This window comes from Leopardus geoffroyi, chromosome B2, assembly GCF_018350155.1.
Source record: "Leopardus geoffroyi isolate Oge1 chromosome B2, O.geoffroyi_Oge1_pat1.0, whole genome shotgun sequence".
In the NCBI taxonomy this organism is placed as follows: domain Eukaryota; kingdom Metazoa; phylum Chordata; class Mammalia; order Carnivora; family Felidae; genus Leopardus; species Leopardus geoffroyi.
In genome coordinates this window covers 117,532,351-117,558,529 of record NC_059332.1, presented here as the reverse complement: position 1 = coordinate 117,558,529, position 26,179 = coordinate 117,532,351, and the positions used below count along the sequence as shown (strand labels likewise).

Here is a 26,179-nt window from a genome sequence, read left to right as displayed (position 1 = left end):
ACACAAGATCAAGGGTAAAGATGTAACTGTGGGAGCATCAGCATTTGGGATGATGTCTAAGGTCATGAACAGAGATGAGGCCATCCAGAGAATGAGTATAGAGAGAGAAGAGAAGAAGTAGGAGGCAAAGAAGCCCAAGAAGAAATGACTAGAAAATAAGAGAAGGAAAGCAAGAAGAAAGAAATCAACTAAGTTAAATGCTCACGCTAGATCAAAGAACAAGAACTGATTACTGGATTTACCAATGTAAAGTTCATTAACATTCTTGGCAAGGGCTGTTCTGGTGGAGCTGGGAATAAGAAAGGGCAAAAGCTGGAAGAGGGTGGGTTTAAGAGAAAATGGAAGGACAGCAGACAGAGTCAGCTTGTACAGAAAACATATTCATTCAAGTAGCTGTTTTAAAAGGAAACAGAGACCTGTAACATTAGATAGCAAAAGGAAACTTTTCTTTTTTGTTTTTGTTTTGTTTTTTGATTTTTCAAGTTGGGAAATACTCAGGGGGAAGCTGAGTGAAGAATATATGTAAATTCTCTGTACTACTTTTTTTAAAGTAAACTCTATCCCCAACGTGGGGCTCAAACTCATGACTGTGAGATCAAGCATCGCATGCTTTACCGACTGAGCCAGCCAGGCACCGCACTCTACACTATTTTTTAAGTTTAAAATTACTTTAAAATAAACCTCTTTTTAAAAGATGGGAAGTATTACTTCATTTATTCAAGAAATACATGCTGACCAACTACCATGATCAGGGTAGTGTTCTATGTGCTAGGGCTCCCCCAGTTATCAAAAAAACCTGCCAAATCCTTTCTCCTGTTTGGATACTGGTAGAAATAATCAACAAAGAGGATGACCTGGTGAGTAAATGGAACCTGTGTGTGAGACTGGGCCCCTGAGGCAGGGGCAGGCACACCCACCGTCACAGAGAGGGTCCTGTCGATGGGTAGAAATCAGGAATACACCCACCAGACAACAGTGGGAGCACGAGGACGCCTCCCCTGACTGTCTTTTTCTTCAATGACCAGGACACAAGGCTATCAGCGGAGAGGGAGGGTGGGAAATGGAGGTTAAGAGACGTCTGAGGGAAAAAGGAGTGGAACTGAGTGGTATGGAAGAACAGACAGGAATCTGTTTAGCAGGATTGTGGGGCAGGCCTTAGGGCTCACCGGAGGGTAGCGGTCATGAATGTGAAGTCAGACCAGTGAGCATGTCGTGCCTCTCTCTAGCCACATTCAACCACTCAGGCACAAGCATGAGGTAGGCACAAAGTTAGCTGAACCAGGGTTGGGGTTTTGCCAGGCAAACACAACATAAGGCAGTGGAGGCTATAGTTACAAAGGAATAGTTATAACAATACTACAAAATAAATGTAGAGGCATCTAGAGACAGATCACAATTAAAATCTGTAAAGGACAAAAAAAAGAAAAAAAAGTTGGTAGAACAATCCCCATTGGTGTCCTCAAACATAAAGGGTGTAATGGAGTTAAAAAAGAAAATCAGGGCCAAACGGTCAAAATATTTAATGCATCATTAGCATACTGAAGACTGTGAAATTATACTATAAGCAAACAAGTTTCAAATTATTTAACCTAGCATTTCCTAAAGATACTTAACTATGAAACACTGCTTTAGTGGGCAATCCATTAACATCACGTGGAACACCAGTGTTCTGTAGAACACACTTTGGAAAACAGTGGTCTAATGGATGCCAAAGAGTCCAGTGCTGCTCTTTTAACCAGATCTGTTGAGTCTATCCTGAAAGATCAGCAAGTCTCAACACAGCCCTCTGGATGGAAAACTAACAGATAGAAAGCCAGAAAGGTAACACAGTGGTTAGAGTTTCTGGTGAATAAAAAACATCTTATGACTAGTGAAAAACAAAGAACATTCTAAAAAATGCTCTAGGTGAATGGGATATAGTTACCTCTTTCAAACCAACTTACACATTAGTAGCCCTGAACAGTAACAAGTGAGATGAGATAGCTCCCATTTAATGTTGATTTTTCTCGGAATTATTTCAGTGAAAAATATCTTTAAATATTTATAAAGGTTTCTTCTTTTCTCTCCCTTTATTCACTTGTTCTCTCCTACCACCCTTCCTCACACTATTATTTTTCTTAATCTACGTATTAGGGTTATGTGTGTCTGTGTATGTCATTATTTTAAGAAATGTGAAAGGAAAGCAAGCACTGCTAGGTCAATGCGAAGTTCATACAGCAATTGGCACATTTCTTACAACGATATATTTTCATAAAATGTTTTTTAATATAATTCCTTAAAACGCATTCTGTTGTGGGAATGCAAACTGGTGTAGCTACTGTGGAAAACAGTACGGAAGTTCCTCAAAATATTAGAAATAGAACTACCCTATGATCCAGTCATCATACTCTTGGTTATTTATTCACAGAATACAAAAACACTAATTCACAAGGATATATGTGTCCTTTTGTTTACTGCAGCATTATTTACAATAGCAAAATTATGGAAGTAGCCCAAATGTCCATCACTGGATGAATGGATAAAAAAGATGAATGGGTAAAGAAGGTATCCCATGATACACAATGGAATATTACTCAGCCATAAAGAAGAATGAAATCTCGCCATTTACAACAGCATGGATGGATCTAGAAAGTGTAATGTTAAGCAAAATAAGTCAGAGAAAGACAAATGCCATATGACTTCACTCAAATGTGTAATTTAAGAAACAAAACAAAGGGGAAAAAAGAGACAAACCCAAAAATGGACTTAACACTAGAGAACAAACTGATGGTTACCAGAGGGGAGGTCTGGTGAGGGGATGGGTGAAACAGGTGAACAGCATTAGGGACATATTTGTCATGATGAGAGTAATGGGTAGAACTGCTAGATCACTACATTATACACCTGAAAGTAATATAACACTGTATGTTAACTATACTGGAAATGAAATGAAATGAAATGAATTGAAATGAAATGAAATGAAATGATGAAATGAAACAAAAGTATTCTGTTATAAACTGTATAAACAAGGCTATAAAGCTCTATTTCTAGCTATTCTATTCTTTTCGGAGACAATCACTCATTATGGATTATTACTCATCATGTATTGCATAAATTTCAGAGATATTGCTTTTCTTTTAGAGAAAGGTGTTAATTCACGTAGGGCTCATTAAAAATAATAATAAAAAACATATACAACATTTCTAATATTTTTCTTCAGAGTCTAATACAGCCATCAAATAGTTTTTATAATTACCTGCCAGGCTTGTGGTGATTAAAGTAAGAACATGTGACATTGCTAATTCCTTTGATTTTATTGTGTTTCTCTATAAATCGCAATTTAGGAAGATACCGTGGTGTATCTCAGCCACACGCTCCTGTACTACTTGAATCTTTAAGGTTTTAATGTTGCCTAAATATTGATCAAAGGCACCATTTAAAATAAACAGGAAGCCATCTCAAGAGAGAAAAGAGAAATAGCCCTGTTTTCATCTACTCTGTCCATCAGCCAACAACACTTCATTTAGAATAAAGCTGGAAGGCTGGGAAATCCTTTCTGCTACCAATACTGTAAAATAAGTCATCTCTTAGTCCCATCTAGTGTTCAAAACCAGAAATGTACCCAGAAAGGATTCTGATTACAGAAGAACAACTAATGGTGAAAAGTTCGGTAGTCGATCACTGTTCCTTTCTTTTGGGTTTTTAGGTATATCATCAAAGAAGTCCTGTCAAACATATTTTTTTTTAAGTCCATTTCACAAGTACGTGCGAATTATTCATGAAGGCTGCAAAGATCCAGTCAACTGGTGGACTTTGAAAAAGGTCAGAAACCAAAGAAAGAAATCATGAAAAGCCCATGTTTATAAGGATGAGGTGAGCAGATGCTAAGATATATTCATTTCATGGAAATCTAAAGAGGATAAGTGATTTTGCCAAGCCTTCCAGGTGAAAAGAAAGAGATCCTGGTTTTATCAAGTCTTGGCCAAAAGCTGAACACAATGCACACATGCTGGGTTCTGCAAATCTAGGCAGAGAGTCAAACAAGAACAGTTCAAGATGCTTCCTTAAGGAAAATATCCAAGTCCTCATTTCAAGCCATAATGGTTTCGATTCTTTGAAGAAATACAGGACACTTGGCCTCGCCTGCTCCCTAAATCCAGGGCATGACTGTCAACTTATTTCCCAGGGACACTTTCCTGGCTCCAATATGCTAACTCTTAGAGGCCTCCGTTACTCTGTGTTTCGCTGCTAAACCCCAACCTCACAGGGCTGAGTTATCTGGTTCTTCCTTTCATCCCTAATTCATGTCCAATCCCATTCCCCACAGTGGCTGGTTTTAATATTATTAATTTGCTTCAAGCTTAAAACCTGATTCTTCACTAACACACAGACTCCGTGGAAAAGATAAAGGACATGCCACCTCATTACCTTACTCAAATTTTTGTCATTTCTTCATTTTCTCTGGGCTGAGAGGGAAGGGAGATCATTTCTCCCCGTTAGCCCCGCCTACAGGACCAGGTATCCCAAATTACCATCCTCACAGTGGCCTCATTTCTTCAGCCTGAAAACCAAGTTCAAACGTCTCCTTGTGCAGAACACCCTGCTCTGACTGTGGACTCCCTCCGCCCTGCCACCCACCCAACAAGCAATGATCAATTTTCACCTTCAGGGCCAAACCTCTTTGCCTGAAGTCCCATACAGTCATCTCTTCAACCTTCTACAAAGTCACTCAAATAGACTAGCTGCCATTCCCCAAACATACGTTTGTCTGCTCCCTTGGGGCCTAAACACAAGCAAATACTTTCTTTGGCCAGGACTATTCCATCCCAACATCTAAGTACCAATTCCTATCATCCTTCATGGTCCAGCTCAAATCCTACATCCTCCAATAAGCCTTCCCCAAGAACCCTCCAGTGAGTCAGTCCTTCCTTCCACGTGCCCCTTCAGACAGGAAGTGGTGGGTTCTAATAACTAAGCACAAACCACCTACCCTGCAGCCTAGACAGTGGTGTTTGTGTTTCTACCCTTCCGCAGACCCTGAGCCCCTCAGGGCAGAAGTGTAGAGCTACCTACATTCCTTTCATCTCCGTAACTCATTACCTCCACCAACCCATGCTTCCCCAATGATGACAAACCTCTTAACTTTGACATTGCTCTCAGAAATTGACAATACAGGGGGTGCCTGAGTGGCTCAGTGTGTTAAGCGTCTGACTCTTGATTTTGGCTCGGGTCATGATTTCATGGTTTGTGAGTTCAAGCCCCGAGTAGGGCTCTGCACTGACCGCATGGAGCCTGCTTGGGATTCTCTCTCTCCCTCTCTCTGTGCCTCCTCTGCTATCTAAATAAATAAGTAAATTTTTAAAAAGTATTAAAAAAAAGAGAAATTAACAACACGCTGCAAACTCTTCAACACTACTCTGAGGAGACACATAATATTGCTATTACTCTCAATTTATAAAGGTAAAAGAACTCCATCGCTAAAATTAAACTGAAGTTTGGAGTACACTTAGACACAATCAGGAAAAGGTCCTAGCCCCATGCTTGTTCTACTTCAGTAACTCAGTACTTCTCGTTTTCATTGATCTACTTGTTGACTTTTCTGCCCTGCCTCACTGGGACACTGGACTGAGATTCAGGGAAAGCTGAAGCTGTAATTCCGTTGTGATGGCTATTCTACTCGATCATCTGCTAAGTCCTGCCATGCCTTCCCAGTTCCCAAAAGACCAGATCACATGCAAATAAGAATTCCCCAAGGAAGGTTCCTTGCCAGTGCCTGGGGGAAGAGAGGGGTGCTCCTTCACACAGCATGCTCTGTCGTGGAGTCCAGTCCTCGGGCAGCAGGTGTTGAGGACAGCCTACGCACAGGGGCATCCTCACCTCAATGGCTGCTTTCCTCCCCATCTTTCAAGCCCTTTCTAGGTCTATTCTGAGATACTTAGGATTATTGATTAGTCTAATGACTGTCAAGGGGATAGAATTAAGCCGCTAACAATTACCAGGAATAAAAGCACATAGGAAACCTAGAGGTAAAGCAAGTTTTATTCTAAGATACAGTATTTTCCTTTCGTAAAAAAAAAAAAAAAAAATGACTTCAATCCTGCATTAAGTTTCCATTTTCCTCTATGGAGGGAAAAAATGTTTTATTGCAACTAAATATGTTTTACCACAAATGTAGCCAGACTTATACAGGTGCCCCTTGAACAACAGGCGTTTGAACCGCACGGGCTCACTAACCTATTTTTTTTTCAATATAGTACACTACTGTAAAGGTGTTTTCCTTATGATTTTTTTTTTTTTTTTTTTCAACGTTTATTTATTTTTGGGACAGAGAGAGACAGAGCATGAACGGGGGAGGGGCAGAGAGAGAGGGAGACACAGAATCGGAAACAGGCTCCAGGCTCTGAGCCATCAGCCCAGAGCCCGACGCGGGGCTCGAACTCACGGACCGCGAGATCGTGACCTGGCTGAAGTCGGACGCTTAACCGACTGCGCCACCCAGGCGCCCCCCTTATGATTTTTTTACTAGCATTTTCTTTTCTCTAGCTTACTTTATTGTAAGAATACAGTAAATAATACTTTTACAAAATACAAGTTCATTAACTGGTTATGTTATCAGTAAGGCTTCCAGTCAACAGTAGGCTGCTAAGTATGGGGAGAGTCAAAACTTATACACAAATTTGCGACCGTACTGGGGGTGAGGGCTCCTCCCCCCACACTGTTCAAGGGTCAACTGTATATGTTTTCAATATCCCACTAAGGTAAAAAGAGGTAAGATCACTATCCAATTCAAAGGGGAAAAAAATCTAAATAAATAAACTTAAAAAAAAAAGGGGGAGGATGCCTGGGTGGCTCAGTCGATTAAGCATCTGACTTTTGATTTCGGCTCAGGTCATGATCTTGTGGTTCATGAGTTAATGTCCCACATCAGGCTCTGCACTCAAGCCTACTTGGGATTCTCTCTGTCTGCCCCTCTCTCTGCCCCTCCCCCACTCTCACTCTCTGGCTCTCTCAAAATAAAGAAAGAAACTTCAAAGGGAAAAAAACAATCTCACTTCCTAACTATTTTAAATTGGGAAAGCGATCCAATTTGTAACCTCAATTACATACCTAAACAAGTAATTTATGCAGATAAAAACCATTCCAGAATTCAAAGATCAAAGAATATACTATTTACTAAAGCTGGAGAAATTCCAGTGCACTTTAGCAATTTTCAATGTGCCTTAATTGGATATTGAGAAAGAGAACACACTGTACTCTTCTTCTGACAATTAATAAAATATGGTTTCATGTCAATAGTATAAGTAATTCCTCAAAGTACATTCTGTCCTAAAAATAATTAGTTTGTGCTCATAAAAGTATAAAAATCAGTACTAAAAGAGATCAATTTTCTTCTCTGCTCTTTCTAAAAAAAGAATCCAGGATCTTTCCTATTCCCCAGGCATTTGGAATCAAAGAAAACTGAATGTGACAAAATCTTCCAGGCTTTTCATTACTTTTTTCTAGAAGAATGTTATTATTTTTATTTATTTATTAATTTTTTTAGAAGAATGTTTTTAAAGGAAACACACCTCATGTCAAATAAATGACTTACACTTTTAAAACTCTCTAATACTTCTAAGACCACAAAAATAACACACTAACATTTACCCATTTTGTTTAAATCAGACAAAAGTTAAAAAACAAAAATCTCCCTAAATGAATCAGAACTTTAAAACCAAAAGTGCTCATTTTAACCAACAAGTGCTTTAAAGTATCATTCTTTTTTTAAATTATAATTTATTTGAGTAATCTCTACATCCAGAATGGGGCTCGAACTCATGACCCTGAGAAGGTCACAAGCTCTTCCAACTGAGCCAGCCAGGAGCCCCTAAAGTGTCCCTTATTAATGACAGGATTGGATCTGGTCATCACTCTGGGACTGCCAACATCACAGTACATCCAACACCGGAGGGGAGAAACACATTTGACTCCAGAGCAGATTTGCAGTGTTACTAAATTTAAAGTTTTCTCATCCATTCACTCATTCAAGTTAGGTATAGATAATTTTGAATGAAACAAAAACCACCAGGAACTATGAGGAACAGGGGCTCCTGGGTGGCTCAGTTGAGCGTCTGGCTTTGCTTAGGTCATGATCTTGCGGTTTGTGGGTTTGAGCCCTGTGTTGGGCTCTGTGCTGACAGCTGGGAGCCTGGAGCCTGCTTCGAATTCTGTGTCTCCCTCTCTCTCTGTCCCTCCCCTGCTCACACTCTCTTGATCTCTCTCAAAAATAAATAAACATTAAAAAGAAAAAGGACTATGAGGAACAGATGAACATGGTAAGCAATACAAGAATTCAATTAGCAAATCCAGACTATAGGAGACTCAACAGGACTAACGATGTGATATCTTCAATATAAGTTACAAGGGGAGGGGCGCCTGGGTGGCTCAGTTGGTTAGGCGTCCAGCTTCGGCTCAGGTCATGATCTCTTGGTCTGTGGGTTTGAGCCCCGCGTCAGGCTCTGTGCTGACAGCTCAGAGCCTGGAGCCTGTTTCAGATTCTATGTCTCCCTCTTCCTCTGACCCTCCCCTGTTCATGCTCACTCTCTCTCTGTCTCAAAAATAAATAAATGTTTAAAAAAAAAAAAAAAGTTACAAGGGGAAGGGATAGAGAGGAATAGGAATCTATTAAAAGAGATCAAGTGAAACATCAAAACAATCACAAAGTGTATACCTCATATAGGACCTAAAACTATCAAACCTCAAAACAAAAACAAAAACAAAACTAAGGCAATTGGGAAGAATGGTTAAGTATTTAGTGACATTATGGCATTCATAACATTACATATTTGAAGAAAAAGAATCCTTATCTTTAGAAGATACATACTGAAATATACACAGATGAAGTGCTATGATACTGAAATCTGCTTCAGAACAATCCTGGAGTTAGGATTTTAGGAGAAGGAATACAGAGAGAACAAGAGTGAGAAACACAAATGGTAACGGTTGTATTAAATTGATAACGGTTAGTGTTGTATAATGGGTGTGGGTGGGTCACTATTATTCTACATTTTTTTATTCTACCTTTGTACATGCTTGAAATGGTCTATATTTCAATAAAAATGTTTATGGCAAACTGAGTAAAAAGACATCTTATGGGGAGATTATGCTTTGCAGAAAAAAGCTGAGGAAAAACACACCAAAATATTCAAAAGTACTCGACTCTGGGTGGTGTAATCATGGAACTACTTGTCTACACTTAAAAAAATCTGTAAAAAGCATGTATAATGCATAATAGAAAGCATTTTAAAAATGTGAATGGCAAATGGCTTTCAATGCCTCTCCTTTTTAAAACAGTGTAAGGAAAACTGATGAGTGTCTAAGAATCCAATTTGAGGGGTAATGAAAATTATTGATGGTTCTACTCAATTTTTAAACGTATGCATACTAAAAAGTAAGGTTAGGAAACAAGCTTCCCTCAAATGTAGCAATACCTATACAAATTAATATTCAGTTAATACTGTATTGTTAGCCATATTTTATAAAGATATCTGTCACTGCTCTAAAATGTTCTCATCGCCAGTGTCCTAGGAAGAAATTAAACACTTCAGAAATGCCTTTCACCAGGAAACTGAATAGTAACGAGCAATCAACATGAATTAGATATGGGAATCATTATTCCCATTGCTTAATCAAAATATGATGACTTTATTTTAAGTACAGTTACAGAAGTTTATAATATATTGTTCCTATTACTTAATGCAGTATATCCCAAAACTCTAAGGATTAAAAACAATATTCCTCAATTAATAGGTTTGTATTTGGCAATTATAAATGGTTAAAATTGCTACGGGGAATAAAAATATGAAGGAAAATTAACATGTCTTCTCAGAAAACAATAAACGACACCCAGGATGAGGGAGGAGGTACGCACCTGCATGCACTTGTACGTGCACATGTGTTGGGAGGAAGGTACACTGTACTTCCGCAGCAGGAAGTGAGTGAAAATACAAGGCACAAAGTTAAACTGAAGGCTGCTATTTAGAAATACATGCCATGTGAAATAGGGTAAGAGTGAAAAATCTGAAATGTGAAAGAGTGGGACAGACCACTGCTCTTTTTTGTTACAAGCTCTGCATCATCTTTGTTTTCCAACCATGTACCAGGTTGACCTGAATACACCTGTGAACCAAAGCACACAGCAATGGAAAAGGTCTCACCAATAGTCATAGCTCTCATCCCAGTTGTCAAAATGTACCAGGAAACGATTGTCCACCATATCTGTCACCGTAGCAACACAGATGAACGCAGGATTCTTTTTGTCTACGGCTTCAAGCTTCATTCCAACTCGAAAGCCTGATGGGATCACTGTCTACGAAACGTGCAGATTTAATTAGAGATAAGCACACACTTAACAGCAAGATCTGCACCCTCTCTACACGTCCTGCTCCAGGACCTGGCATGCATCAGCTATGTTCACGTAATTTAAAGAGCATGTACCAGTTTTATGCCAGGTCAATTTCCAACAAGCAGCAAGAAAGGAAAAAAAAAATGCCTCATTGGTACATCCAAATAACTATCTGGACCTCAAGACTAAGACACCCACAACCTCACAGAGTTTAATTAAATTTAATATGTGTTTTGGACCGCAGTTAGACAGCTATACTAGTTAGGCAAGTTTTCTTCGCCATTTAGTTCACTTTTTGTTTTTCTTGTTCTTGATTACAGACTTAACAATGAAAATTATTTCATGCAAAATATGCACTTCATCAAGCTAGAAATGCGTATGAGTCAGTACAAGTTCACTCCCATTTCTGAAATGCTCTCTCAAAAGAGTACTCTACTGAAAGTAGGTCATCTTCATACATGAGAGGCTGCAAATTATTACAACTTTTACCTAACGCTACAGATATTATTCACAATAGCACCAAAAGAACTGGCTGAATACATACAGCCATTCAAAACAGTTGGTAATATAAGGAAAGCCAAACATTACCAGCCATCTGGGACGTGGAACTAAGACAATAATGTAGCTCAATAAGATTTAGTGCTTGAGGTGCAGTAAAATGTAAGCATTCCTTAGAATCTCGTGTGAGGAAATCTATCTGAACTCGGAGAAATGTACTTGGATCAGTTATGCCAATCATAACACACGAGTGTTATTTCTATCCCTCTTAAGAAAAAGCTCTGTCCAGACTTAAGTATACAGATACTATTCTAATTACTTCAAGCAGAACAGATGTTATCTCTCATTTTACTATAATTATGCAGCCATCATTCCAAAAATGTAGACAGCCACGTACTGAAAATGTTAGCATACATCCCACATGAATAGAAGGAGCAGGCATTAACGCTGCACAGACACTGGGACAGTACGTTTTAGTCCTGAAATTATTTACCAGGGTTCTGACCACAGATATTTGAATATTCTGAGGTAGACGAATCCAGAAATAGAAAAATTAATTGCTTCTTGGATACCAAACACAGAGCCCAAGATTCAGTTGTGTGCTAGCAATGCACAGAATTGAAGATGACGGTTCAAGGCAGTTAATCAAATCCCTGACTGATCTCAACATCAGAGATCCAGACAGGGATTAGGAAACGTGGAGCGGGCCACTTAAGTTTTCCACCTAACTGACCTTCGTCCCTCGTCTTGACAGAGAATAGCTGCTGACAACGCAGTATTTGCATTTCGGCAATTAAGCTCTCCTCTCGATTATGAGATTTTAAAATAATACTCTGGCTCATTAGCTCTATTAGTTACCTAAACACACACACACACACACACACACACACACACCCCTTCAGTTCTCTAATTCAACCTGGCTTATGTCTAATTTGATCAGAGAATCTTTCAGCCATTAGACAGATGCTCAAAACAACTGGTTAAAATCCTTTCCCAAATGGAAGGTGTTTGGAGTGGGTGAGATGGTCTTGCCCACCCCTGATATTCATCTCCTTTTGGAGAGAATCACATTATTGAAACATGATCGTCTCTTTCTGCAGTCTCACTCACTGTTACCTGACTGGTGAATCTGAAAGGAGGAACTCATCGTACTCTTAAGGGTAAGCTGGCCTAGAGGGAATGGAGCTTGCACTGTGCTCCTCTAGGGGCATGCTCTAGACCTGCAAGAGTGCAGGCCTGCCCTGCTCTAGTGCTCCTGGGCCTGGGTGATGGGGCGGAAGGGCCAGTACATCTCATTAATTCTAGGTCTCAGAATCCAGAAGCTCAATCGTCAGCAGACAGAGGCCATGTGGGTACTCCAACTGAGCCTTTATCCGCTATAAAAGAGGACATTTTGGCTTGGCACCTGCTTGCTCTCTGTTAATTCCAATCAGACCAAACCTTGGACAAGGAAGAAGAGTGGAACATGATGGGCCTCTTCAGAGGTGCAACAGGGAACATGCAATGGAAAGTGGGAATACAGGTCAAAAAAGGTAGGAAATACATACACATTCAGACTTTGCTTCTGTTATAGGCAAAATAAAGCTACAAGCCGGGGTGAAGGTAAATCCTCTTCCCCAGCAGTAAATCCGAACTGGGCTCCATTCATCTACCACATGAATCCCATTTCAACAGTACTTGAAACACGTGACAGTAACAATAAAATATCCGAGTCAATTTAATCTGTTATGCACTTTCACTGCAAATTACACCTGGGTTTCAAACTCTGTAGCCTTCTACCATTCAATAAAACACAACAACCATGATATGCCTATAAAAAACATTGATTCACAATGATTTTAAGCTAATTTTAAAGTTTAATGAAGAGTGCTCTATTTACCAAAGCAATAAAATATATTTAGTCTCTTGTTATCATTTATACTTTATCCTATGAAACACTCAAAAGTCACCTCCTTTAAAAGGAAAAGTATCTTGGGTGTACTTACTATATTCTGATTTTCAAATAATGACTTGGGAGCAGCTTGGGCTTTGCATGTCTTTAGATACGTCTGCCAATTAAATTCTTCTTCTTTATAACCTTGGATAAGCACATATATACAGATTGAGTAAAATATCAAAATATTTCACACTTAAATTTCCATTCCCACTTTTACCTACAACTCCAACATGCTGAAATCAAATAATCGATTTTTTAAACAGACAAAACTGAACTCATAATTCAGAACTATGGATTTTTTTTTCTTACACAGGCTGTGTTTATTCCCAACAAATTGTATTATATTTTCCGTTCTGAATGAATGGTAATGACACAAAGAAAAGGCAAAAGGAAGCAAATATGTATCATACCCAGGTACACTTCTCATTGCCAGGCTGTTTCTATCAGTATTTAGGCAGAACTACTCAGCAGTAGACTAGTGAACTGGAGGAGTCAAAATCTGGGGAAATTTATTTTTCCCTCACCTATTCCATTTTGGGAGACTAACTTGTCAGAACAAGTGGGAAGCTGGAGAAAACAGTAATAAAAGAGATAAAATCTTTTCAGCCTATCAGCACAAGAATGACAATTCAAGATTTATGAAGTAAGCATGCTGGCAAATTACAATAATGGAAATGTGCTTGCCTTAACGCTCACAATTTCACATTTAATGCTGTTAAAGCCAACATTTCCTTTAAAAAGGAAATTGAGCATTTTATTTTATCTGCTCATGTGCTCTCTTCTCCTTCCGTTACAGTTCAGAAGGCAGCATGAAAAGAATAGCTAATAATTCGCCATATACAAGAGGTCAATTTATACAAAGGCTTACAGATTTTCTTTTTCCCCCTCATTTTTTCTCATTTTTTCCTCAGCCATCTGAAAATGCTAGTCTGACATTATTTTTCACTTAAAACCAAAGGACGGCTAGTCCATTAAAAAGTAACAGCCCCGAGACAGGCCAAAAATATCAAACCAGTCACCTGGATCTTTGACATCAAGTAAACAATACCAAATGTAACCCTTGAAAAGGAAGGAAATAAGATACTATTAAATACATTAGGGATGGACTGAAAAAGATGGGATCTGTTATTCTTGGATCTTTATGTAAACACGAAACAGGCAAAACCACCGGCAGACTGTATTACAAAGAACTCAGCAATAAAAATGTAATTGCTATGAGTTCAATCCCCACCTAAATCAACTTTTAGCACTACATTCTCCTTCCTAAGTGCCTAAATATTAAGGTCCATAAGTTCAATTCATAATTTCTCAAGATTTTCTATATAATGAAATATCAGTAGATAAGCTCAGTCGTGTAAACACGTTGGGACAAAGTTTTCAAATCTGTTTTTTCAAGGATATGTATCTTTGACCCTGAACAACACAGGTTTGCACAGTACAGGCCCACTCATCCTTATGATTTTCTTTATAACATTTCCTTTTCTCTAGCTGACTTTATTGTAAAAATACAGTGTGTAATATATGTAATTTACAAAACATATATTAATTGACTCTGTTATACCAGTAAAGCTCCTGGGCAACAGTAGGCTGTTAGTAATTAAGTTTTTAGCAAGTCAAAAGTTACATGTGGATTTTCAACTGTGCTGGGGGTTGGCACCCCTAACCTCTGGGTTATTCGAGGATCAACTGTGTGTAGCCCCGGCTGGAGCCGGTAGGTGGGGGACTACATGAAAAAAATCTGTAACTAAAATTTATACTCAAAGTTAAGTATCAGTCAAATGTTATTTTGTATACAAATAAGTACATGGACACAGTTTACTCTCTTACGTAGGGTTCTACTTTCTACATTTCTGTCACTTTAATACACGTTTTTGGGGTTTTTTTCATGAACGATGAGCTTGAATTTGGGCCTATGTGCATCTTAACGAAGTCTGAATTCCTAAAAATTCCAAATCACCATGTAAGAAAAAAGGTTTTTTGACAATAAATTATATTTAATATAAAAAATAAATTAACTAATAAATTAAAAAAAGTTTTTGCAGAATTTAAAGTATGAAACAAAAAAGTGACACCACCTTTTGGAGGATGGAGTTTGTGGCCAGTTTTCTCACACCACCCAACCGGGTGAATATCGAGAGCATCCGCATTTACCCAGAAGTCATAGCAATCAGAATATCCATCAAAGTGCAGTTTTATCCGATATCCACACACCTGAAATAGGGAAGCACGAAGACTGACTAAAAGGCAAACAACACACCCCGCCAAATACCCAGGATATCTGCGTACAAGATTTATTTACAAAATAAAATAAAATGTATTAATCTAAGCGCAAAAAGAAACTAACATGGACATCAAGTATGACACGGCCTATGTTAATTAAAGTACGCTCACTAACAGCCACAAAATCCAGTGAACAAACTGCCAACCTCTAAAGGCAAAGGCAACGCATTGGGAAGAGCTGAGCCGCATTGCTTTGGCCTCATTCCCAGTTGTGTCAGGAGCACACAGATCCTGGGAGAAGAATGATTTTCCCACATGTACATGTCCTCCCTCCATTCTTGATATTGTACCAGCATAAGTCACCAAGGTGAGCCGGCCGGGATAGAGCCAGCCCAGCACGGGTGCGCAGCTCCAGCAGAGTCCCGGGGTGGGCGCCCTGCCATACACCGTGTGAATGCTGGCTCCTATCCTGTATAAAGCTCTGCAGACAGGGATATGCAGCCAGACCAAGGCGGTACACGGAGGGATATCTACAGATTCTCCTCTCCACCAGTAGCTGGGTTGGGAGAAAGAAAGAAAAGCCTTCCTCAATTCACAGGTTCCCTGGAATGCCAGTGAGAACCCACTTCACGGAATGTGGGCTGAATGCTGAGGCCACACATCTGCCTAAAGGGTCCCTCTTGAGGAAGTTCTGACTTAAAAAGGTCACATGGGTTTTTGAGGCTTCAGCTGGGTCACACTCTGCCTTGGGCTCTTATGAGAAGTTCAGCCTCTCAATCTACTTCCTACTAGCACAGCTGATGTGTTCAAGTGGAACCACACAACGCACCAGACGTCTCAACACGCCAGGAGCACCTGGCCCTGTAGAAGCCGGAAGAAGAAGCTTGAGACTAGAGCACAGAACCAGGGCAATTAACAACCCCCAGATAATAAGGCAGCTGTCTATTTCCTGCCATGGCAAGTTCTCTGAAACATACTGTTAAAATTCAAGTGGCGAGGCACATGGGTGGTTCAGTCAGTTAAGCATCGGACTCTTGATTTTAACTCAGGTCACAATCTCACAGGTTTGTGAGTTCAAGCCCCAAGTCAGGCTCTGTGCTGTCAGGTGGATCCTGCTTGGGATTCTCTGCTGCTCTCTCTCCTCCTCTCCCTCTTGCACGTGCATGTGGGCACACATATGCACACGCATTCCTCTCTCTCTCAAAATAGTAAACTTTACAAAAACTCAAGCGGTAAAACAAACTGCACAGGATGAGTCAGTTTATGAGAAAAATTACTTCTGTGTGAATCTATGTAGATTTTTATGTGTATGTGTACACGTGCCATTACGTGTGCACATACGTATACATGTAAGTATATGTATTTATACATGCACATTTATGTATGTACTTACACGTACGCCTATAAATGTAAATTCACAGTAGTAAAAAGTCTGGGAATATAGGCCAAAATATTAACAATGATTTATTCTGAGAAGTGGGAGTGAAAAGGGAGAGGTCAAAAGGAAATGATGGGCTTTTTATAGTTTATCTCATATGTTAGTATTTTTTCAATTGGAATGTCTTGATACGTTACATATATAAGATTTACGAGTGAGCGGACTCCTCCCCAGGGAGACTAGAGTCCCTCTGCACAGCCAAGGTGGGGTTCCAGGCAGGTACAATCTCTCATAAACAGTAAGTGGCGGCCCCTGCCCCACGTCCACCCCGCATCCAGAAGGAGCTCGGCGGCCGCTCCTCTCTTCACCCCCAGAGCTACGCCAACCTACTCCGATCAATGCCCAAGAAACAAGCCTCCTGAGTGCCTTAACCCTCTAGTCCCTCGGGGTTCGACTGCTCTGAGCTTCACCTCCCGAGTCAACCTCTCCCTCCTGGCCCCACAATCTCCCCACTGTGTCTTGTGCTCTCTGGAACCCTCTGGTTTGGTACACAACCTCCTACATCCTCAGCCTCCTTGTTCAAAAGCGTATGTCACACATCCCTGTCAAGGCTTCCCTCAGGTGGAGACTGCTCCTTCTCCCCCTCCTTCCCTCTGAGACCCAGGCGGGGTTACTGCCTCAGGCCACGCCACACTCCGGGGTCCCTGCTCCTCTGAGTACCTTGAAATGTGGCTGCACCACCTTGTCCTTATCAGCCCACATGCTGTCCTCCCCAACATCCCTTCTCACTCATCAGACACGAAGCTCTGGCTTACTCTCTTCGTCTCCATCCTGAGTGGTTCTGCCATACACACGGATGACTCATCCCCTACCTTGGCTCCTCCGCTCCCTGCATTTCCTCTCCACTTCAAACACTCTCATGAATCTTGTCCCAGGAGAAACTATACTGCCTCTCAACTATGGAAGCGTCCAGCCCTGTGAAGACATCCTCCTGTTCAGCTGGCTAACCCAGCTACTCCCTATACACTTCCTCCTCAACCTCAATGAGAAGTCCAGCATCTCACATTAGAGACTCACAGACAAGTACCCACCTAGTCTGCACCTATACCTGGTCTAGGGAATGTTGCTGGGGAGCGGGGAGGGGGAGAAGACATACACTTAATTCGTCACTTCCTAGCTGCGATTTCACCTACGTGATAACATCTGTACCCACAGTGTCTGGGAACAGATGCACGCACAGAGCGGCGAAAACTGTGAGCCACCTATCATGCGAGTTCCCGGCTCAGGTCGAAGAAGGCTCTCTCTGCCTTCTTGTTTTACATCTCATTCTGTACGCCGAACACCCTGTGCACAATCTACTTACTGCTACGTTTTTCACATTTGTGCTTCCTGTGGGTGATTCTGCTATTTGGAACGGCCCCCGAGCACAGTGCCCAAGCGCTGGCTGGTGCTCCTAAGTGCAAGAAGGCGATGACACGCCTTAAGGAGAAGATGTGTGTTAGGGCAGCTTCATCAGGCATTGAGTTATGGTGCTGTTGGCGGAGCCCCATGTTAATAAACCAACAACAGATATTAAAGAAGATGTCACTAAACATAAATATACATGAACAAGGTTACATATTGTTCGGCTGATGGAAATGTGACCAGAAGCTCCCGGGAACCTAATCCTTGAAGCAACGGTCAGGATTTGCGATTCATGGCTTACAACTACCACAAATGAGAATCACATGCACCTGGACGGCAGACACTCCCTGTTCCATCCCTGCTGTGTAGCAATCCTTCTAGATGGCCCTGTCCAGTTCTACTCCCATCCTTCACAACAGCCCTTTCACCCTCCTTCAGCTACATCTTCACGTGACCTTCCCTGACAAAGAAGCTCCCTCACACATCTGTCTCCAAACTAGCAGACCTGCCCGTGCATGTGCACGTCCTCCCCACCCCCACCCTGTTAGAACCCAACAGGAGAGTCCTGCTCCTGGCTAATGGGTGGGCCTCCTCATGTACTCTGGGTTTCATCTTCCCATATCCCCTCCTTATCAATGATCTGCTCTCTCTGAACCTTCCAATCTTCTGCTCCCTAGTTGCTTTTTTTTTTCAGAATTTACTCTCCAATCTCTTCCCATTGCAAAAAAAAAAAAAAGGGGGGGGGCGGGGAGGAAGACAAAGAAAAGTAAATAGAGACTATCTCTCAGGCTTAGGTAAACAAATTCTCATACAACTGTTAAACTTTTTTTGTAACAACTGATAAACTTTTGGGAACAACAAGTAGCTGTGTGCATCAACAATTTCCATTTTAATCATGCTCACAAGGCACTGTTTGTAATAATGAGAACAATGAGAAAGTAAAGACCACTCAATTGTTCATCCATCTGAGAGAAATTAAATGAATAACAGAAAATAAGTAAAATGCAATACTACTCGATGGTGGAAAATATTATGCATGTAAAATATATGATACACCGTCATAAAAGCAAGCTTCAAAATTATTGTGCAATTTATATGTAAAAAAGAGAAAAATGTACCTATTTTTACAAGCAGAGAAAACATTTGGAGGGAACACAGGAAACACATAAAAGTCATTATCTCTGGGATATGGAATAAAGAAAAGAAGGTGGTGTGATAGAGAACTTTTACTTTTTATAATAAATACATATATTTATATGTTTATATATGTTCTTACACTAGTTGAAGTTTTCATGATGAGCAAACATTACTGTTATAATAAAAAACTGGACGAACTAAAATAGATCTCCTTCAAAATCAAGAGTTGAAACACACACACACACACACACCCCTTAAAAAGATCCCCTTCTTTTTTACAACTAAACTTCTCAAAAGCAGTCCACACTTACTGAATCTGCTTCTACATTTACTGAACAATGCTGTCTCAACTGTTTGTGGGGAACTAGCGAAAATACTAAGCACGGTATTGTCCTATGGTACTCTCTACGTAACTATGTATCATTATTTACTGTAACTGTCATGGTCCATGTAGGAGATGTCACTGTGTTCCACAGGAGCCACGCTTCTTACAAATTCCCTAAGCTACTATAGGAATACTATGATAACTGAAACTAACACACAAGACCACCTTACTCTTTTGGGGGGAATTTTCAAGTGATACATACCCCTGGCTCAAGGGAGGAAGGAAGTCGGACGCTAGCACAGGAAGAAAAAAACAAATTCTAAGAAGTGCTCTCAGGAATATACTAGACTAAGCTATATATAAATAGACTTGGACAATTTTTTCCTGAAAAATTTCACAGAGATACCTCAAAATACTAAAAAAAGTATATGAGCTAGAGTATTATGCTAAGCGAAGGAAGTCAGTCAGAGAAAGACAAATACCATATGATTTCACTCATATGTGGAATTTAAGAAACAAAACAGATGAACACAGAGGGGAAAAAAAGAGAGAGGGGCAAACTGTAGAGAACAAACTGAGGGTTGCTGGAGGAGAGGAGGGTGGAGGGATGGGATAAATGGGTGATGGGCATTAAGGAGGGCACAGGTTGGGATGAGAACTGGGTGTTATGTGTTAAGTGATGAATCACTAAATTCTACTCCTGAAACTAACAGTACACTATATGTTAATTAACTGGAACTTAAATAAAACTTGAAACAAAAAAACCAAAAAATTAAAAAATTAAAAGTTTATAAGTACCTATTGGTCTGTTTTTTTTATATTAAGGAACCACAGTATGACCAAAGCTATGGAGTCAGATAGCGTGGGGTCAAATCCTGGTTCTACCCCTTTGAGGCTGTGTGACCTTGTATATGTCACTTAGCCTCTCTGAACCTCAGTTCCTTTATCAATAAAACAGGGATGAAAAAACAGGACCTGCAAAACTTATAAATGAATGTTACAAAGATTCAATGAGGTCACGTACAAAGCAATAAGCATCATGCCTGGTGCAAAGAAGTACTCAACAGATGGCACTTGTCCCCATTATTAAAATCCCATAACCACCATTTTATTGCAAAAATAAAGACAAAGCAAACTTACCTCAGCCACAGTGAGGACACAGTACACGGACTGATGCTCGGGGTCCACACCTTCTAATTTCATGCCAACTTTAAACCCATTTTTGTTATATGGAAAGGATTGATACTAAAATGCAAAATGACAGCAGTTTTAGTATTTTATCCTAAAGGCCTAATTAAAGTGTGAATCATTAACGTTCTTAAATAAAGACTAACCAAATACATAAACAACTCTTAAAAATCCAAAAGAAAGGGGATTTTCAACCTCACTCGTAAGAGTCATACAAAGTAAAATTACACTCAAATATATGTTACCTAATCAGATTCATAAAGATCACAATGTTTGATTACACAGTGGTGGCAAAGCTCTAGAGAAACAGGCACATACGTACATCACGAGCAGGGATTAAAGTGGCACAACCCGTAGCAATTTCACAATATCTATAAAACAGGACGTTCTGTTTGTCTCAGGAATTCTAATTCTAGGAAATTAGTGCACAGCGATATCCACATGTGTGCAAAATGTCAGGTGTACAAGGCTATTCACTAAAACATACGTGTGTGTGTGTGATATATGTGTCCTATACTAACACACACACACAAGCCAACCAATAGGGAGTAGCTTAACTTGTTATGGAACAGACCTAAGATGCCATACGAGGCACTATTATGGAAGAATGAAGAAGGGCATAACGAACTGAGATTTCCAAACTAAGTTAAAAAAAAAACAACAAAGTCTAAAAAAACACACACAGTATGTGTGACATATGCTACCCCTTGGTTGACGACAGGGAGGACAGGATCTGTGTCTGTCTGTGCTGATCTGGACACAGAATTTTGTAAGAAGGGAATATAAGAGTGAGCAATGATAATCACTTCAGGAGAGGAAGACCTGGGACCTGGAGGGCAGGGCTCTGAGGGACATACTGCATATTCTTCTGGTACTTTTATAGTGTCGATTACATGACTGTGTTACTGATTCGAGTAATTAGCTGCATTTAAGTTTTTTTTTTTTTTTTACATGTAAAAAGGTCTAGTCTACAAAGAATCAAAATTACAGAAAATAATTATATAGAACAAGTTCATATGTAATTACAGTTATGTTTAAATAATATTCTCAATGTAGATGTAATCATTATAACATCGACCCTTTGTTCACTTTTTTAAAACTCCCCATGTCCGGGCACCCGGGTGGCTTAGTTGGTTAAGCGGCCGACTTCGGCTCAGGTCATGATCTTGTGGTTCGTGGGTTCAAGCCCTGCTTCGGGCTCTGTGCTGACAGCTCAGAGCCTGGAGCCTGCTTCTGATTCTGTCTCCCTTTCTCTCTGCCTCTCCTTCCCCCCAGGCTCGCTCGCTCTCTCTTAAAAACACATAAAACACCAAAAAATTTAAAAACAAAACAAAAACTCCCTATGTTAATGCATATATACCAAGGTATCAACAGATTTATTATGTACCATGATTAAATATAATTAAATAATTTAAATCAGGGTTCAGCAAACGATCCTCTCTCAGCCAACTCCAAACCTCAACCTGTTTTTGTAAGTAAAGTTTTAGTAGACTACAGCCGTAGCCCTTCATTTATATATTGTCTATAGCTGCTTTCATTACAACAACATAACTGAGTCACTGCAACTGAGACCTGATGCCCCACAAAACCTAACACACACACCTTCTGGCTCTCTCACAGAATAAGTTTGCTGACCCCCCACCCCCCCACCTTCAGCCCAGGGGCAGCAGCCCCTACTCAGAACTTCACTTGGTGTCTATAATTCGAACTGATTTTAAATCACTTATGACAAAATGTTTTTACTACAGTTAATATAACACGGTAACTTGCTTTTAGGGTTTTCTTGAGAAATTATATAAACCTCAGTCCCTCGTTTTTGTTTCTCCCAAAGCCATAATGTTGACACGCAATTTCATGCCGGTTTTTCTTTATCTACTAGCTTTGCAGCAATAGTAGAGGTATCCCTCTTAAAAGTCATGAGTGAAACCCCAGTAAATGTCGAGCCGAAAGAGCATGTGCGTCTGCATGTGGGCCCATCCGTGTGTGTTGGCGGACTGTGAGTACACATGCACGTCAGTTGCCCTTGGAGTTACTCCTCCGTGTAAATACACTCATGAAAACCGTATGCTTGAGAAATGATCCCAAGTCACATTTCCCAAACACATACTGGAAACATCAATGCTAATTCCAGATCAGAATTCCAGAGTCTTCTCTCTTATAGACAATGCTTTCTAGAAGCGCCCATACCTCCTTGAACAGCTTTGCTGGCACTGCCACAGCTTTTTCCTCTTCCAGGTAGGACGCCCAGCACCAGGCTTTCTTTCCCTTAGGAGGCAAGCCTGAAAAGCAAATGAGACGAAGATGATAGGGTTTCCAAATCTAGGAAGTCAAAGGGGTATCCTATGAAGTCTCACTTCCCCGACTACTACCACACCCGGTATTTCTCAGCCTCTTCCCAGGCCTCCCAAAGAAGCGAGAGCTAAGAAGTAAACTGTGGTGTACAACCAGTTACAACAGTAGCTGCAGAAGAACCTAGAATAAAAGAAGGAGACACAGCAGGAAACCAAGATAGAACAGTATCATGGAACGAGATGATCAAAAAATGCCTCCTGAGGGGCGACTGGGTGACTCAGTCAGTTAAGTGTCTGACTTCAGCTCAGGTCATGATCTCGCGGTTCGTGAGTTTGAGCCCTGCGTTGGGATTCTCTCTTTCTCCTTCTCTCTCTGCCCCTCCCCAACTTGAGCACATTCTCTCTCTCTCTCTCTCTCTCTCTCTCTCTCTCGCAAAATAAATAAACTTAAAAAAAATGTTTCCTGGGGCACCTGGGTAGCTCGGTTGGTTAGGTGTCCTACTTCGGCTCAGATCATGATCTTACAGTTTCTGAGGCTGAGTCCCACATCAGGCTCGCTGCTATCCGCACAGAGCCCGCTTTGGATCCCCTGATTCTCTCTCTCTCTGCCCTTACCCTGCTTGCAAGTGCTCTCTCAAAAATAAATAAACATTTGGAAAAAAAAAAAAAAGTTTCCTGAGATCAAGAAGCTGAGGACTGGGAAGAGGGCAGTGCACTGAGTACTTAGGGAATGGCTGCTAATCTGGGGGCGGCGGGGGGGCGGGGATATCAATTTAGCAAGGGCCAGATTTTGAGCAGCAAAAGAATACAGAAGTGATAAAGACATGCAACCAGCCAGTATCACTTTTACTCTGGGTTAATTTAACAGGTAATAGAAATGAGGGAAGAGTATAATAGCTTGATGGGTAGCAAAACTGGGAGAAAGGTATTTAGGGGATGAGATGTGAACAGGCTAAGATGGGAGCTCGAAGAGAAAAAAATCTGAATACCTAACAGGGAAAAATAAATGACTAAAGGAACAAGGTTCCAGAAGAGTCAGGGCCCTGAAGGTAGAAGAGAAGAAGGTTAAAACAATTGTGAGGTAGAGAGCAGAGTGAGAAATTTACCCCCCTCTAATCTCAGTGATGTAAAACAGAAGGTCACGTCCCCCGAGAATGTAAATGCCAGGCTGTGTGCCTGAGGCAGGTGGGAGTAGTTCACGCTTTATTTGAGAAATGGAGGGATGAACAAGACAGGAAGGTGTCCACGCAGTGAAAGGTGCGCTGGGTTCATGGCCCCGATTTGCAGGGACAGCATGAACAGAGAGGTCGGCAGTGGGGCTGCACAGAGTGGCGTGACCTCACGTGACACGCTGGCAGGCAGATGCTATGGGTCAACAAGGCAAGACAAAACCTGGTGGAGGACGCTGAGGCCTCCAAGGAAGTGGCCAAAGGGCCATGATGCACATGGAGTTCAAGTTCATCCAGTCAAGTACAAAAGGAAAGGGTCCGAGGACTGAATTTGTCATGAAAGCAAAGTGCTGCCCGAGGAACAATGAAAGAAGCAAAAAAGGTTCCACATCTGGAGTTTAAAGTTTGAGATCAAACATTAAAAACTTAAAATCTTAGGGGCGCCTGGGTGGCTCAGTCAGTTAAGCGTCTGACTCTTGATTTTGGCTCAGGTCATGATCTCACGGTTTGTGAGTTTGAGTCCTGCATCGGGCTCCACGCTGGTAGTGTGGAACCTGCTTGGGATTTTCTCTCTCCCTCTTTCTCTGCCCTCCCCTGCTTGTGCTGTCTGTCAAAATAAGTAAACTTAAAAAAAAAAAAAAAAAAACAAACAAAAACTTAAAATCTTAGGAAATAAGGACAAAGGTTTTAGAAAATGCACAGAAGGAGAAAAAAACCTACTCAACAGAAAAACGTAGGAAGATGTTTTCAAGTTTGCACTGACATTATTCAAAAGTTACTCATTTCCATTTTTTTCTTTATCTACTTCTTCAAACCCCGATTTTTATGGACAAAATTTAATCAAAGAAAGACCCAAAACAATACCTTAATGGCCCTTGTGTACATTATAATTAAGACTAAAATGTCTACCTTTGTGAAATATTTTCCATTTCATAAAGTTACAAGTAAACCATTTCTTTCATCAACTTACCCTGCTTTATTACAGTCGAATCACCTCGCCTTTTCCTTCGGGCTCTCTGCGAACCCCTCAGGATTCTTCCGTCTTGTTTGTTTTCCTACAGCAAGAAAGGGAAATTACGATTTTACAAGCTCATGAAATTGGCACCAACGAAAAGTTAGAGAGCTGTCAGAAAGCATTATTCTTTTTTGTACTTTTCTTCAATTTCACTTTGTAAGTTTTAAAGAAAGTAAGAATATAGGTCATATGAGAACTGTGTTGCTTTTGGCCTGAGGTCATTACCAAATAAGAACGTTTCCAAGAATTACACTCTGGAACTGCACAGATACTGTTCCTGCCTTCTTGAAGCACTTTCTTCTCGTAGCTCCTTGACCACTTTGTTCTGATTTTCTTCACACCCCACTGGCCCATCTTTCTCAGTCCCTTTGCTGATGTCTCCTCCAATCCAGTCCCTTTCTCTTCTCTATCGAATCCCTCTTCCTGGGTTTTAAACATCATCTGTCTGCCAAATATCCACAGTCATATCCCCTGACCTCGTCCCTGACTCCACATTCACGAACCCGACTGCCCACCTGGGATCTCCACTTGGAAGCCTAACGAGCATTTCAAACTCCTGATTCCAAAGGACTCTAACTTCTGTACTCCAGTTTTGCCTTCCCATCTTCAATAAATGGCATCGTTATCCAGTCGACTATTCAAGCCAAAACTTGAGTTATTTCTGACTCCTCTTTCCTGATGACCCTGCCTCTAACATCTACCCTGAAATCAGTGACTTCTACCCTACACAGCCCTTTCAGCTAGTCTACTGCAATAAACTAACAGCCTTCCTTGATTCCATTCTGTCACACATCAAAGCTAGAGCCATCACTTGGAAACGTAAACCCTATCAACATATTCCCTTGCCTTCAACTTTCCAGTCCCAGCCCACACAAAACAGAATGAAACCCCATTATTCTGGTTTATCATAAAGCATTACATAGGCTGGACCTCTTCCGCTTCACCTTACTCCACCCTCCCTTCACCTGTAAGGGTCAACCATATTGTCTTTATTTCCTCAACAAAACATATTACACATGTTCTCACCTTAGGGACTCTTCCCTAGCCACTCCATTGCCCAGGGGGCTCCTCACTCCTACTTTTACAAACCTGGCTCCTTCTTATTATCAAGATCACACAGTTCATGCCACCTTCTCTGGGAGGCCTCCCTGAGAACCCAACTGGAAGCAGTGAATCAATTCTCATGCCTGCCTGTACTTCTCACCGTAGCATTTATCATAGGCTGACATGTCTCCTGTTTACTATATGTCCCCTT

General features: G+C 40.7%; 1 protein-coding gene across 11 annotated transcripts in view; it reads right to left on the bottom strand.

Moving 5' to 3' along the window:
• Positions 1-26,179, bottom strand: part of L3MBTL3 (L3MBTL histone methyl-lysine binding protein 3) — a 127,623-nt gene that overhangs the window by 64,806 nt on the left and 36,638 nt on the right. For all 11 annotated transcript variants that reach the window (XM_045499546.1, XM_045499552.1, XM_045499556.1 and 8 more), the window contains 6 exons: positions 24,880-24,964; positions 22,637-22,728; positions 20,402-20,506; positions 14,873-15,008; positions 12,847-12,938; positions 10,176-10,327 (listed from right to left, as the gene is read on the bottom strand). In XM_045499546.1, the coding sequence (XP_045355502.1) occupies positions 10,176-10,327; positions 12,847-12,938; positions 14,873-15,008; positions 20,402-20,506; positions 22,637-22,728; positions 24,880-24,964 (662 nt within the window). The remainder of the gene's footprint in view (positions 1-10,175; positions 10,328-12,846; positions 12,939-14,872; positions 15,009-20,401; positions 20,507-22,636; positions 22,729-24,879; positions 24,965-26,179) is intronic.